This window comes from Notothenia rossii (assembly GCF_949606895.1).
Source record: "Notothenia rossii genome assembly, chromosome: 9".
NCBI lineage: Eukaryota > Metazoa > Chordata > Actinopteri > Perciformes > Nototheniidae > Notothenia > Notothenia rossii.
Genome location: NC_136907.1, coordinates 51,830,175 through 51,847,081, shown reverse-complemented (window position 1 = coordinate 51,847,081; position 16,907 = coordinate 51,830,175). Strand labels below are relative to the sequence as shown.

The following is a 16,907-nucleotide window of genomic DNA, read 5'->3' as shown; positions in this document are numbered from 1 at the left end:
GTCAATACAATATTAAAAAGAAAAAAGGAAATTAAGGTTTTAAGGTTTATGTTGGCACTTCAAGTGCCAAGAAATACAATGTTGACATCTTGACATTGAGAAGACTAAAGTTGAAATCTTGTGAATCAATTTTGAACTTTGGAAAATAAATAATACTCACAGTGTTATACGTACACAGAAAGTTTACATTTATTCTTGACATTTCAGATTCATCTATGTCATGGAGAAAAATGTAATTCCCTGGCCCCTACTCACAACAGAATAGTACAAAAGGCCAAAGAAAATGTAATATGGGCGACTGTGGCTGTGAGGGAGTGTGGTCGTCTTTCAACCAGAAGGTTGTGGGTTCGATCCAGAAGGTTGTGGGTTCGATCCCAGCCCATGCAGTCAACATGTCGATGTATCCTTGGGCAAGATACTTAACCCTGAGTTGCTCCCGATGGCATGGCCAACGGTGTGTGAATGTGTGTGAATGTTAGGTCCTAGAGTAGGTCCACTGCTCTGTGTGAATGGGTGTGAATGGGTGAATGACATGTAGTATGTAAAGCGCTTTGAGGGGTCTTAAAGACTGGATAAAGCGCTATATAAGTACAGTCCATTTACCATTTACCAATATTGGAAACCGAAACAGAACTAAAGGAGCAAAGACTTTTACTACAATTTTACCCACACTCTTTATCTTGAAAACGTCAATCCTTTGAATGGTTTTAAGCCTATATGATTCCGAAATGCTAACGTTAATCATTAAAGATAAAAGCACTTGTTATGATAATGTAACATCTTACTTTTCTTCCTGGTTTTGTCCATTTTATTGACCTTCGTACAGTTTCCCCGCTTTCACTATTCATGCTAAGCTAAGCTAACTTGTAGCATGCTCCACCCAGAGCCATGTAGTATATATATATATCTCTCTCTATATGGCGCTGGCTCCACCTATTGATGTTTCTGGTGGCTGCCTGCCTCAGTTTCTCAGGAATACATAACACACAGAGACATAAACTGACTCACATACTTGCTAACCTTGGTAGGAGTCTGATTGGAATAATGACTAATAATGATTCACTGTAAAGCAGTTGGAATTCATTTTGGTAGGTTTTGACAAGTCTAAAAAAAGTCTAGAGCCTTGCTAGCAGTTCTGTGAAGCTCATTGCTTTAAGCTAAATGATGATGTCAACAGGCTTACATGCATTAAGTGACAAGGCTGATATTTAGCATATATAGCATACAGTAGGCTATTCTGGTGTGATTTATGTATTAGTTGTGTTTGTTAGCATGTTAACATTTACAATTAGCTCAAGGTATAACTGAGGCTGATGGGAATGTCATCAGTTTTGCAGGTACATTTTTGGTCTAATATGGTGCTTCAGGGATAGTCCGAGGACTAAGAATGACAATTAATGGTGAGAAGGTTATTTCCAATATAGGCTACTATTACATTGAACCCAATACAACAAAAGTCACCTCGAAAATGGATAAATAAGAAAAAACAACATTTATGACACTTAAAGAGTTTTGTTGAGCAAGATAAAAAATCTTTACAATTGAACCTTTCCTTTAGGATTTTGTGATTCATGTGTTGTGGCTAGACGTAAAAATCAAACGTAAGACTACTGGTGCAACAACGTTTAGTAGTCTCCTAAAATGTTTTTGGCAACATGTACAAACTCAAAAACGAACGAGTTGGGTATTTACTGACGTATTTAATGTTGTACAACAAAACGTAACATATAGTAGCCCTCCATTAGAATTTGTCATCTGGGAGCTACCGTATAATGCCCATACAAATGTTGTACAAATTCATATTCATATTTTGATATTTACTTTATTAGTAAACCTTTAGAAATTGTAATGACATACCATCTATTAAAAGATGTTTCAGTCTGGACAGATGTGGTTGATGTTGTCATCCCATGAGCAAAGTTGCCCCAAGGGACCATCTTTACACTCCATGTACTGTACTGTAAACTATGTTTTTTGAATTCATTTCACCTGCTGAACACAAAGGGGTTGAGCAGAATGACACTACAGAGCATTCGTCATTATAATGAACCAAACTAAGAGGCCGCCCATCTGTGTCCGCAACAGCTACAATACTGGAGCTGCTGGATGTCGTGGCTGGATGTGGGTGAGTAATGGCTGATATGCTTCATCATTTCCAGCTTATCTGCACCGTCATATGAAGCCGCTGCTGTCTGTATACAAAGTGAACTTAATGAGAGATGCTGTTTAGCGGCCACAGCCGGTGTACCTCGAATAATAACAACAGTGAGTGGCACACAAAAGACCTTCACATGCCCACATCTCATTTTCTCAACCAGTTATAAATACTAATGAGAAAAACATTTTGAAAAGGTCAGCCTACAAACCGGTGCTGCTTCTCATTATGTACCAGATATATTTCTGATCATATCACAAAACAATTAGTAACTCACACCGAATTAACCAAATATGACTCCAGACAGCCTTTTAGAAAGGGCATATATGTCCAAAATGAGAAACATTGATTTATGCGCATTTTACTTTTTACTACACTTTGTGTGAACGGACATAACCTTGGAGGGAACTGACAGAAATATGGTCACAGCAGACGGATTGTGAGTGCAAGAGAGCGGGGAAGAGGTGGCCAGCTTTGGGAAGAAAAGGGGAGGGGGGGTGAGAAAGAGATTTATCGATCTTGGAAAGAGCTCAAAGACATGTCCCAATTCAGTGATTCAGAGATTTGGCTCACAGTCAGCAAGGTCGAGCTGGTGCTACTGCTGGTCTGAAGAATATGAAAGAGGGCAGGAAGTCTTACATACCTCCAAACTTTTCTCTGAATTGGTACTTCAGGACTTACTTTGAACTGGTAATAAAACACTCTCAATTTTATATTGATGCCTTTATACGACATACATTGGGACACAAGACCATCAGTGAGAACATTGGCTTTTTCTATATGGTTCTCCTAATTCTTGTCATTGGTGCCGATATCAGTAGCGTGGCGTGGGGAAAAAATTAGGGGAAGCCGTATACGTCCTTTCTTTTGGGGTAAGGGGGCGGTGTGGTGGTCAATGTAACGCTGTAACCAGAAGAGTCATTACAGCGCCCGGTATCATTTTACACACATTTGTATCATACAGATGCAGGACTTACACACGCCTGTTATCTGACCGACAGGTCCGCACGCACTCTCCAGCTGGAACTCTAATAAGCATTCATTCACAAAATAAATCAGGAGACCTTTAACGTTTTACGTCCGGTTCGCTCCTTTGTTCCTCACTGTACACAGCTCCAGTTTGGGCATTGGCCTGTCATCAGATTTTATTTGTTTTTGCTGCTATTGGAAGTTTAGTACAATTATTTTTGATTAAATACTCCAAATCTCAACCCTCCATAATTGCACTTGCTCTGCTTGCTACTTTCTAACGGCGGTGAGAGTGGCAGTGACGCTATCTATCTATCTATCGATTAGATTTATGATTAGAAAATTATAAAAGTAGGGTAGACATGTGGATATTATCCGGCTGAACAAAACGCGCATTTACCTAACAGGTTCGTTTACCACTGACCTTATTTCGAGCTATTTTCCAAAATCCTATGGAGAAATCTCATTGCTTTTTTGTCGAGGGAAACCGAGCACAGCTTACTTCCTGGTTTTAGGACGCGTCACTGCAACACTAAATTGATGCGATTTGATTGGATTGTGAGGCAAGGGAAGCCAGCCGCCTCTGGCTTCCCTTGGCATGGCCCTGACTCATCACAGGTTGGCAGGGGCATGACGTGGGCCTTGTCTGATTCGTCAATCCCTCCATTTTTTTTCACCAAGGAAAGCCAATTTCGGCTGGCCTCCTCTCACAACAGAGAGTGCAATCTACTGTTTCACCATAACATCTAGAGGGACGCTGTTTCACTCTTTGTAAAATAGTCAATGAGAATGGGGGAGAGACGGGCCGGCAGCAACACACAACAAAGAATTTCCTAAACTAAACGAAGTGTTTTTATTTATTTATTAAAATTATAACTACAATCCGAAAAAACAGGGGCTTCCCATGGCCTCCAGGAGAAAACGCCACTGGCCGATATAGAATTTCAAATATGGCCCTTTAGATTAACAGTTTTTCCCAACGACTATGTACTGGTATGACCCTGATAGTTGATTTGGACTGCCCAACACATTCTAAAAACAACCTCTTCTTCAGATGATAACAGGACAAAGCTGACGCACAGTGAGAGCAACAGGACATCCGGGAGTCCATCTTATCAGGTGAATAACAGTAATTGTACATGTACAATGACAAATTAAATATCTAATCTTATAGCTCCCTGGAGCCAATCTATCCTTGCTAGGAACAGAACTTGCTTTGAGTTATCAAATGTTGATTATTCTCTTTGGAATAGAATAGGTACATATTTAGGAGTGACCAAGAGAACTTCAGAATTGGTTGGGCAGGAGCTGTATCACTTCGTTGCTGCAGCAAATTTCTTTGTCAATTCTCCGGCCGTCACTTCCAATAAACCTTCAGTGTCTGATATTAGTTGGAGCTCTTCAGTGTTCTCCTTGTGTTTCGAGTCCATCGGTTTTATCACAGGTGCCCAGACCAATTTTGGTGAAATTAGATGCAATCCTACAGGATTACCAGAAACTTCTTCCGCTAAGACTTGCAGCGAGGCAGTGAATAGCCCGCAACAGACAGACCCAGATCTAACTTTGCTGTCACCTTTGACCGACAATCGAACCTCAGACGAAAATATTGTGGGCTCCACGCCTAACAAGCTACCGTTTTTGTCCAAAGATTTGCCAGATTAAATTCAAAATGAATGTTCTTCATTCAATCGCGGCTATGTTTTTAAAGCACCAGAGACTATGTTTTAGCACCTGCACACAGTGAGATGTCTCCCACTAAGAAACAGTTTCACAGAATCACAAATTGTTCTTCAATAATGTCAAACGACTAAAATAGTATGAATAAAATCAATGTATATTTACAGATGATGTGTCATGACAAGCACAGTTTTTAATTGTCTCAAAACATGTGTTAGCATATCCAGATAGACTTTTCCTCCAAAATCTTCATTGGGTGAACAGCAAAAATGACCACATTGGTGCCGAATGTGTCACAACTTCATAAACACAGACACAACCACAGTGTAACAAGCCCAGCGAATCAAGGAACCATACTGACCAGCACACAGTATGCAACACGTACAGAAAGCAGAGATCTTCGGAAAGGCGGAGCATGAAACACCACAGAGATTATACTAATTTAAAGGGCTGCACTGTGCCAAATTCTTATCTGAAAATACATGTTTTGGTCTTAAAAGCAGCAACAGAGCAAAACATACTTTCAGGCATGGAACATTTTCTCAGTTCACAGGAAGTAGCAAACCGGAACAGAAGAGTAGTAAGTGCTATGTCGATTATGTATTTTACTGATGTCACAATACATGATTGCATCTGTTTCCCGTTGGGGTGGTGGATAAGTGCAATGCTGCTTTGTGCAGCCATGTTCCCACACAGTTTGGTTTTGAGTCCGTAATTAGATACAGTATGCGGGGAACGCCCCTTAGTGTTCAACACAGGAAAATGCGTGTTGTACAGATTGATAGAACTGCAACTGCTGCACAATTTTCCCTGTCCGGTGTAACAGAAAAAGCATCTGGAGCATTACTGACTGATAACTGCAAATACATTAAATAGGGAATTATTGTACTTTCATTTCAAATCTATTTGAGAAGTGTAGGCTTTGCTAATCATACATTTAGGCAAATAACATTACTAAAACTTACAATGTGGTAAACTATCTGCATTAGTTAATGGTTCAATATACAATATCAATTTTCAAAAATGTGACTTTCAACATAGTGAATCAACTGAATTGAATGAAATAGCCAGTTAACTCATTTGCTAATACTACAGGAGGTTAGCATTTGATGCTAACATGTGGCATACAGTGTGTGTGGCCTGTCTAAAAACTGTTGCAAAAGTTCCCATTTTTCATTGTTCTTGACGTTAACTTCCTGACCAGAAAAGTTCTGAAGGAGTTATTTTGCAAACACATTGGGAATTACGGAGGTTTCAAAATGGTTTTACTTTCTGGCGACTTGCATATTTACAGAGATAAATGTGGCACTGAGGCATAAGAGCGCCACTACACCGCCATCTCATCCCCTAAGCAGTCCGGAAGACTTTCTGCGTTCAGTACGTTTAAGAGTCGAGCAGCACCGTCAGCCCCCCCCACTGCATCCCCCTGCCCCAAACTGTCCCGGTCATCACTCTCATCTGTGTTCGACTCATACTCTGACCCGATACCTGACTCCCTGAACCGGAGCAGCTCCAGAGCTCCCAGGACCTGTTCCCCCAGCGGCGAGTAGTCGTCCGGGCCTCCGTCGATGGGGGTCTCCCCCGAGTCCTGGACCTGCTCCTGGCTGTCCGGCTGGCGGGAGGAGAAGCGGAAGCACTCAAGGCGAACTCCACTGCCGGGGAACCCCAGAGGGCTGGTGTCGGTGCACAGGGTGCCAGGAGAGCAGGGCCCGGGGAGGGAGGAGAACCAGGGGCTGTCAATAATCTGGACCTGGGATTGAGCTGCAAAAGAGCCCATCGATAAAGAAGAGCTGGGTGGTTTGGTGCGGAAAGTGATCTCCAGAAGACTGTCCTGGGAGCCCACTGAAGAAGGAATATAAAATTATAAAATTAAGAATGTGTAAGATGAAACTACGAAAATATGTATATTTTTTTGGCTGATAACTTTCAGAAGTTCATCTCATTACGTATGGGATATTATTGTATCTCATACGTCGAAAATAAACAAAAAAACACTAGAAAAATAATACGTCCAACATTTCCCGCAAATTATCCTTTTTAAACTTTGCCTCTCAGGGCTTCCATATGGAACAAAGCAGAGCGAGATTTAGTAGTTATCGCATTAACAGAGATACAAGACATGAGAAGTGAGGTTTGAGCCAAGACTAGGAGATTACACGGACAGGGATAAAGTCTGTGCTGACAGGATTGAATAATTCATGACTATAAGGTAGCATATTGACACTGGCTAAGTGCAGTAAAGAGAGAGCAGAGAGCAGTATCGAACCCGCTGAGAGCGCTGCCATTGGATAATTAATTGCGTGCCAGAAGTGGATGAAAAAGGAGCCATGACGACAGGAAGGAAGCAGGGATTGAAAGTGGGAATAGGGAGGATTTGATGCATCCAAACTAAATATTAGAGTGAAAATGTCCACTCACTAGATGTTAAGTGACCCGCAGCTTTCAGCTCCAGCTCCTGTATCTGTTTGACCAGCAGGGAGATGTGTTGCAGCAGGTCGGTGTTCTGCAGCAGCAGCCTCTGCACCCTGGCCTGCGTTTCAGTCCGCGCACACACCTCCACCGACAGCTGTTCCTGCAGTAGATGGACCTGGACGGGCCAAAGCTTATATCGTTAAGAACATACATACCATCCTGTCAAGAGGAAACCTGCTTATTAAATTCCACAGTGGCTCAGAAGTTTGGATTTGACTCTGCCTTTTTCAGACAGTATTGGCTTCAAGGAAAGTCTCTCGTTTCTCCAGAGGGCATATTCGAAGAGACATCAGCATTATGAATGAACTACTGTCAGGAGATCGACCGATGTAAAAAAAAAGAAGCAAACTCTGAAAAATGGTTTTCTTTCAGATGTTCAAAGACCTTTAAACCACTGCTCGGGCATTTTTTATCTAAAGTTAAACTTTTCAAAAGTCTATGTGGTCCTTTAGAGCAGGGGTTCCCCAAGTTGCGCGCCCCCCCCCCACCCCACACACACACACAAGGGGGGGGGGGGGGGGGGCATCAGCGGTAATTAAAGTTTAAAAGTCTCAAAAATGCTACAACTACTGTCACAAACTGGATGAATGTGAATTATTTCGTTAAAGGAGGATGAAAGCGTAATTAAGGAGCACTATTGGAGTGACTTTGATGGTTATTGGACTCAGGATTCATTAATTTGGATTCCCGCTGTATGAAGAAATGAAAGGACGGAAGACAATGGAAGTGGAAAAAATTCACAAAGAGATTCAACTGTTTAAAACACATTTTCAAAGTAAGCCAGATTTTGCCGATGTGTTTATGTGGATTCAAAAGTCGTAAATATGGAGGAGACCGATCTGATCGGAGCAACTATGACAAATAATCCAACTGAAACCGGCATGGACAATGACTATGTTTTAAAAATGCGCTTATCCAGAAAAGCCTGGTTTAGACACTTTACGGGCAGAAGAAACATTTCTATTAAAGAAAGAATTATACATTTCTTTCTTCTTATGCCTATAATAGCTACAGTAATATTTTGAATTTTTATTAAAATTAATTAATCAATTATTTTTAATATGTTATTTTAATGTAGAGACAAGGCTTTTAGTGACAATCATGTATTGCCTTACAATTATATGTCAACAATTTTTTTTTTTTTTTTAAAAGTCTAAATATGATATTTGGCCTCAAATCATCTGAGGCCCCCCCAGGTTGGGAACCACTGCTTTAGAGGAATGAAGGGTGAGAATGTAATCACCCAAAATGTGTCGCCACATCCTATTTAGCACAGCACTGATTGAAAATGGAAGAAGCACATCACGTCACAACATTTATCAATTATGCTGATGAAGGGATTTTGATCTGCATCTTTACGTCATTTGAATTGTGCCTTGGACTTAAAAACAAACATGCTCATAACATTATTTTAAATAGATTCTAGTCTATGATCAATATGTTTTTAGCCAGACAACAAAGCTCCCAGTGTGGCAATGTCACTGTGATGGTCCTTGGTTGATCCACCACTTTGGTGAACAATGTCATCAACTACTGGATGGATTGCCATGAAATATTTTACGTTTCCTCTTCCATAATGTTTTTATGTCCTTAGGTTGACTTGACATTTAATCAATGTTGACATTATTTAATGTTGACATTATTTAATATCAACATTTGCAAAAATGAATTTACGTAAAACTTTAAAGAGGCCCGATTATCCTATCTATCACAACAGAACCGGCCAGCAAACCAATCAGAGCAGACTGGGCTCTGGTTTCAGACAGAGGGTGAAAAGAGGTGCTGCAGCACAGGCAGTATGAGAAAAATAAAAACCTTTTTGAACATTAAAGCATGGAGACATGTCCCAGTAGAGGAATAAAATACAAATATGAACCTGAAAATGAGCAATCTACTGTAGATGCCAATATGAAAATGTGTATTTAAAAAACGTACATTTTTTAACATATATTTAAACCTATATTAAGACTTTTGCCTTTAAACTCAACGCTAAAATACATATTTCCTCATTCATCTGCCTGTATGTATTTGCATAAGTCTTACGATGACTAAATTGTTTCCCCATGGAAACCACATAAACTGCAGCGAAGAGCTGATTTGATTGGTTTCTGAACTGCCTGAACTGTACACCTTTACACCAGTAGAGAACAGACGGATCAATGAAGACAAGTCTGTTACCAACATCAGCTTCAAAGTGTCATTATCCGGTGCAGACGCAATGCGCCAGCTGCTCGCTGTCTGAAAACACCTTGAATCTTGTTGATCTATATTGGGGTCCAATATGTTCTATGCTATAAATCAGGCTATGAATGATTCATAAACATCCTCCTAGGTAAAAACCTCCAGAATATAGATTAGGAATTAAACCTGGTGTTTGTTGTATGTAAATGCTATAGAGAACCGCAGTGACGCGTCATAAAACCCGGAAGTAAACTTCTTCCGGTTCCTTTGTCAAAAACCAATGCAATTTCTCCATAGGATTTTGGAAAATAGCTCGAAATAAGGTCTGTGGTTGACACACATTTAAGAGAGGGATCACGTTTTGTTCAGCCGGATAATCTCCACATGTCAACCCTACTTTTATCATTTTTTAATCATAAATCTAGTCGCCAGAAGCAAAATGCTAACGTTATGCTATAGACCAGTACAGCAGCAGGGTCGCACGACTTCAACGTCATACCAACTTAAGATCGTTTCAACTGACTTGCACTGAAACTGCACTTTGAACACTTTAAATATATTAACATTTTAAACTGTATACCCCGGTTATCTAGGCCCTTTTTGTTTTGTTTAATGTATACCACGTTTATCTAGGCCCTTTTTGTTTTGTTTTATGTATACATGTCACACTGTGGGAAACGATATTTCGATATTTCTGGATGTATAACACATGTAGAATTTTTGACAATAAAGCTGATTTTGACTTTCGCGCGCTTGCATATTTTAACAAAGCTTTTCATTTTAGCAACACTGAATTTAACTAGAAGTCATGGCTGTGTCAATTACCAGTCTGATATCGTTTTACAAAGATGACAAGAAGAGTGTGGATAGGAGAGAACCACTACAAGTCAGGACACCTAAAACAGTGCAGCCTAGATGAAGGTGTGCTTACCGGTGTTGCCAGGGCTAGCATGAGGGACAAGGTTTATAGTGTCGGTGAGTAGTGATAGCAAGAGTACCCTTAACCTAGAGTTAATTTATTCCCATTAATTCCCATCAACAAATCAATTGTATGTGTCACATGAAATCTTTATTAGGCAAGGCAAGTTTATTTATATAGCACTTTTCAACACAAAGCAATTCAAAGTGCTTTACAAAAAATGAAAGACATTAAGAAAAAGAAAATTATAAAAAAAGCTAATAAAATAAAGATTAAAAGAAAAAATACATGGATAAAAGTGACAGTGCAGTCTAAGATATGAATAGTTCAATTAAAAGCAGCGACAAAAAGAAAAGTCTTCAGCCTGGATTTAAAAGTAGTAAGAGTTGCAGCGGACCTGCAGGTTTCTGGGAGTTTGTTCCAGATATTTGGAGCATAATAACTAAACGCTGCTTTACCATGTTTAGTTCTGACTCTAGGGACAGAAAGCTGACGTGTCCCTGAAGACCTGAGAGATTTGGATGGTTCATAATTTAGCAGGAGGTCAGAAATGTATTTTGGGCCTAAACCATTCATTGCTTTATAAACCAGCAGCAGTATTCTGAAATCTATTCTTTGACACACAGGAAGCCAGTGTAAAGAATTCAGAACAGGAGTGATCCTCTTTCTTAGTGTTAGTGAGGACTCGAGCAGCGGTGTTCTGAATCAGCTGCAGCTTTCTAATAGATTTTTTAGTGAGACCTGTGAAGTCACCATTGCAGTAGTCCAGTCTACTGAAGATAAAAGCATGGACAAGTTTTTCCAAATCCTGCTGTGACATTAGTCTTTTAATCCTAGATATGTTCTTTAGGTGATAGTAAGCTGATTTAGTAACTGTTTTAATGTGACTGTTGAAACTCAGGTCAGAGTCCATGACTACACCTAGATTCCTGGCTTTATCTGTTGTTTTGAACATTGCAGACTGAAGCTCAGCACTAACTTTTAAACGTCCTGCCTTGGCTCCAAAAACCATTACCTCAGTTTTATCTTTGTTTAATTGGAGAAAGTTCTGACACATCCAGTCATTGATTTGTTCAATGCACTTACTCAGTGTTTGAATTGGAGCAGTCTCTTGGTGAAATGGTTACGTAAATGTGTGTGTCATCCGCATAGCTATGGTAACTTATTTGGTTGTTCTTCATTATCTGAGCCAGTGGTAGCATGTAAACGTTAAAGAGAAGAGGCCCCAAGATTACAAATATTACACACCAGAAAACACAGAAATATCCATGAAATAAACATACAGTAGGCTATAAACAATTAAAGGGATAATTGCGAAGGCATTACAAATGTAAATATATTTCAAATAATAAAACAATCCCACCACCACAGGTATCTACAGGAGAAGAGGGAATTCTCTCCACAAAATGTGAATGCCCAAGTGGAGAATGGAAATACAGTCATGTGGCTGCATGAGCCATCTTTGCCATCCACAATTTCAGCTGCACTGACACCCCCTGTCAGTGTAAGAAACCAAAGGCAGCTAAACGTATGCATTCAGTGGAGGATGTTGCAATGTTGTGGTTGTTAGAGTGTTAGGTTTCCTGTCAGCTCGTCTGTTGGGAAGATCTAAAATATTAGTTTCATGAAAGTCACCCCGTCAAATATAAGACCATTAAGACATACAGTACATAGGCTAAAACAAAACATCTAAAGATATAACCTTGCACTTTGATAAGTCTCGTGAACATTTTCACTATTTTGACATTTTTATAGATCAAAATTGAACTAAAGAAATAAATGGTAGATTAATCCATATTGAAAATAGGTGTCAGCTGCTACACTAATTATAATAGTTATATTTCTTAATTAATTAAGATAAGATATTACTGTATTGATCCCAATTTGGGAAATGTTTGTGTTGCAGCAGCATAAAAAGAAAAACAAAATATAAGTTATTATATATACAAAAGTATGTGAGGGATGGGATATTAAATTGAATATAAATGTAAAATGTACATGTGATTTTACATCCAAGAGAAGCTATGGAGCAGAGAGTTCTCTGCCAGCCAGAGGTGATTTGTTATTAGTTCAATATGTCAAACTGATTTCCCTGACTACAATCTTTAGTTACATGGGGAAACGTTATGCTGCTTGTACTAATTAGACTTACCATATAAGCCACACAGGTTTTAATAGGATGTATTAATTATCTTTACTTATGTTGCGGTCTTTTGAGCAGCGCCATCTCTAAAACGGCGATACAGTCACTACCCATCATTTACATTTCACCGTGACATGGACAAAAATGTAACGTCAGCCTACCTCATGGCACGAATCCAGACTCTCCTTTGGAAAACATTGGCCGGGAAACGATAGAACAAGCACGTTTCATGCGAAGACCTGTGGCTGCAACCCGGAGCAAAGCAACAAACCATTGCGTAGCTAACTAGTAGCGCTAGCTTTAGCTAACGTTAGCTAACGAAACGAACTGCCGAGTAAAATTATAAAACACTGGTAATTAATTTTTCTATAATTTGTAAAACTACGGTGTTAAAAACGTAAATTTCAAAAATACAGATTCTAATGGTCAGATATAGAAATACAGATACTAAAGATAGGCATGTACTTGCTTTCAAGCAGAACACAGGGGAAAACAAACTTAGCGGGAGTGTTTACGTATTAGGCGTAATGACGTACAACGGCCTCGACAATTTCTGTAGTCCTATTCAGCCACTCGGTAACAACCATCGTTTTTCAGACACGTAAACTCTTCAAAGATCACCAGTGGGGTCACTGCTGATGTATTTAATGTCGTAGAACAAAACGTGATTCATCTCTTAAATTTGTGTCAACCTCGAGCTATTTTCCAAAACCCTATGGAAAAGATGCATTGCTTTTTGACGAAGGAACCGGAAGTGCTAAAAATGCTAACTTACTTCCGGGTTTTTGGACGCGTCACTGCGGTTCTCTATTGGATAGTTATGGCTCAGACTTTGAGAAGAAAAATATTTGGCAAAAAACCCACTTAAATAATAAATAAATCAAAGACACTAGTGAAAAAGTGAATAAGCATAACATACATTGTAACTGATAGCAACCATTAAACATCTTCAATGGATTATTGATATTTAGATATTTAGGGAATCATTTAATTACAAATCTTCTGAAATGTTTTGTTTTCAAAATTGAAAAAACATGTTTCACCTGTATTATCTGGCCTGCATTTAGATAAAAGGCTTGATTAAATAAGAATTTAACAAACTGTAAGCACTTGAAAGGTATGCAATAGCTGTTGTTCTACTGGGAACAAGACTGGCCCTCAGTACCTGCTCTGAGGCAGCCAGCGCTTGCTGCTCCTGCTGACGCAGCTGTTTCTGCAGCAGATGGACCTGGTGCTCCAAGGAGCAGGGGGCCTCCTTTGCAGACAGACCCGACGCAGAGGCTCCGAGGAGGGGGGAGCTCAGCAGGAGAGACGGGTCATCTGACACCTGCAACAGATAGCCCAGTTAATGGGGCCTAACTTCTTCTAACACCCTTAAAAAAAAGAAAGGAACAACAAACTACATTTTCAAAACCGTGATGGTGATATAAAAGTAAAAACTTGATGGCTAATTTAAACCTTCACGACAAGGGTCTCATTACGTGCAGAGCGTGAAATTGGAAGAGTAAAATAATCTTGCATATTAGCACTTTAAATGATGTAACTCAAAAACATATCACAGCAGGAGTAGAAATAGTTCTGGATAGTTTGTACAGTAGATGTGAAAAAAGTGTTGGGTAATATAGCTCCTAAAGGATCCTAAATAATTGAGTAACAGTGGAAAGTAAAACATCATGAAAGATTGTGTGTAACACTTCAAAGACGTGGCTTAAAGTTTCTCAGCCAATCTAAGATCCCTGGGGAGGAGAAAGAGACTGCAGAGACCGCCAGCAGCATAAATAAGTTTCATTACTGCATGATCTTCACCCTTAGAAACTCCATGTGATATCCGTTTTCTGGTGTGCAACAGACAACAGTTTGTTACATTGTTTCATTTTTCAGAAGGTTCGGTTTAAGTTTCACACGGGCAAAACTCAAACGGACTATAAACTTTAAACACAAGTCGTGTGCACGGAAATGCTGTTCAACCATTGGTCAGACATTAAGGGGGTAAAAACGCAAATCCTGGCAATTTCTACCGGAGCCTCCGCCATGGAGCATCGGCAGGTTATTTTCATGCTGCTGTTAATCTGGAGATCAACAGACACGAGCGGCACGCGCATATGATTATATAGTCAGACAACGTCCGTTAAAAAACATTATAACACATATAATGAGAGACGTTCTGCAGTCAGGAGGGGCATTTCACCGACGACAGGTGTTCTTACTTGTATGTAGCTGACGGAGAATTTTTACTTTACACGACACTGTTCGACACTTCATTCTGCTTCACTCTTTAACTAAACAACCGCGGATGTCTTGAAAGACTCTTTCGCTGAATATTCAACCCAGTCTAAAAAAAAAAACGTGTAGTTGGTCCACAACTTGGGACGTAATATTTCTACAAAAACACCTCTGAAATTGTAAGATCCCTACGTTTTTTTTCACCATTCATTTCCAATGGCTGGCATCTATGTCACGTGATCTTCAAATTTCTCCCTGCAGAAAAAAAAAACATGGCCGACATTTGTTTTATTCTCGGTGGAAAACGCCTATTTTAAGGTTAGTTTGGCCATTAAAATGCGTTTTGATGTAATTTGATGCGAGAAATATGAGTTGTTATTTCAGATTATGTGTGCAGTGGATGCACATGATCTTTAGTTTGCTAGTTATTACAAAGATTACTTCAGGAAATTGTGTCCATTCAACGTTTTCATTGTTACCAAGGTGGTTGCTAGGGACGCTGCTATCGATATTATTTCTGTTATGTTGTGTAACTGTTTAATGGTGTTATCTTTATTGCTACCCCCTTCCCCGTCCATTTATAGTGTTGGTCCACAGCGCAAACGTACTAGTTTAACAAAATCCGCATCTAAAATGGTGGCTCCAACCCAGTTTCACATCTCACATCACATCGCCATAAACAAATACCGGAAACAGACCGAAATTAAAAAAATAAAAAATAAATAAATAATACTTTATTCCGAGTGTGCTTGCTTTTCTTTTTGAAAGTCATCACATAACGGCATTGTAATACACGGTTTGGCTGCATTAAATATTACATATCTGCCGTAGTTCTCTATTTATAGAGCCCTGATGAGAAGACTTCTAGACAAACATCAGGAACTGCCGCCAAAACTGAAAACGTGACGTGGATCACAAATATATCAGCAATTAAACAACATCTTACATTTCTTTTCACACAATACGTCTCCTTGCAGTATCAACACTAATTCGGCTGACTTTTATATTTGATCCAATTGGTAGGTAGGCTGTATTTACACCATAACGGTGCACAGCTGATATAAAGGGACACCGAGTGGTTAAAAGCATGTTATTGAATTTCATTATTTTTATTATTAGATATTAATAGGATCCCTATAAAGTATATTCATTACTTGTTATTCTCTACTAATAGTTAATTAAAGACTGTATATAATGACTATTTTGCACATCCCTTTCAAGATTTCAAGATTTTCTAAGGTTTATTGACATATCATATTATACACAACTACGGTGTAGTTATGCATTGAATTAAAAACTTGGGTCACAGGTTCCTCAACAGTGCATTACAAGACATCTATCAATACTGTATGTGTGTATACCTCCAGCAATGTTATGTTGAAGCACTTATTTTAACTGATATTATACATATTTATTATACTCTTATAAGATGTATGTAGATAGTATAAGAAAGGTTATAATAAAGAAGAATATGACAGTTTAATGGTGGAGGAACACACATATTGAGGGGGGTGGGGGTGGACCCGTTCAAATCCAGTTTTGGACAGTCTGCAGGTTTGTAAAGCGAAGCGGAGAGAATACTTACTTCCGGGTATAATATTCTCTAAAACCAAATGAGCTGCTCCGACCCTCGGTCCTGACGGACTCCAACTTGTGTTTATTAATCAAACAAATAAATAAACACAAGGATAATTATGTGTTATTGTTGAGTAAATGGAAAATTGCACAGGGGAAAAAACGTATCTAGCAGTGTCCCTAGCAACCACCTTGGTAACAATGAAAACGTTGAATGGACACAATTTCCTGAAGTAATCTTCATAATAACTAGCAAACTAAAGATCATGTACATCCACTGCACACATAATCTGAAATAACAACTCATATTTCTCGCATCAAATGACATCAAAACGCATTTGGCCAAACTAACCTTAAAATAGGCATTTTCCACCGAGAATAAAACGAAGGTCGGCCATGTTTTTTTTTTCTGCAGGGAGAAATTTGAAGATCACGTGACATAGATGCCAGCCATTGGAAATTAATGGTGAACAAAAACGCAGGGATCCTACAATTTCAGACTCATTTTTGTAGAAATACTACGTCCCAAGTTGTGGACCAATGTAGTTATTACACGTTTTTTTGTGAGACTGGGTTGGAATATTTTGAAGATA

At 39.2% G+C, this 16,907-nt stretch overlaps 1 protein-coding gene across 1 annotated transcript in view; it reads right to left on the bottom strand.

Annotated features, from left to right (window-relative positions):
* Positions 1 to 4,940: 4,940 nt before the first annotated feature.
* The window catches only part of LOC307018299 (carboxyl-terminal PDZ ligand of neuronal nitric oxide synthase protein-like), a 31,801-nt gene continuing 19,834 nt past the window's right edge, over positions 4,941 to 16,907 (bottom strand). Inside the window, exons 8-10 of the mRNA XM_079648473.1 lie at positions 13,682 to 13,843; positions 7,220 to 7,388; positions 4,941 to 6,643 (exon numbers count right to left, since the gene is read on the bottom strand). Coding sequence (XP_079504599.1) covers positions 6,129 to 6,643; positions 7,220 to 7,388; positions 13,682 to 13,843 — 846 coding nt within the window. The 3' untranslated portion in view covers positions 4,941 to 6,128. The remainder of the gene's footprint in view (positions 6,644 to 7,219; positions 7,389 to 13,681; positions 13,844 to 16,907) is intronic.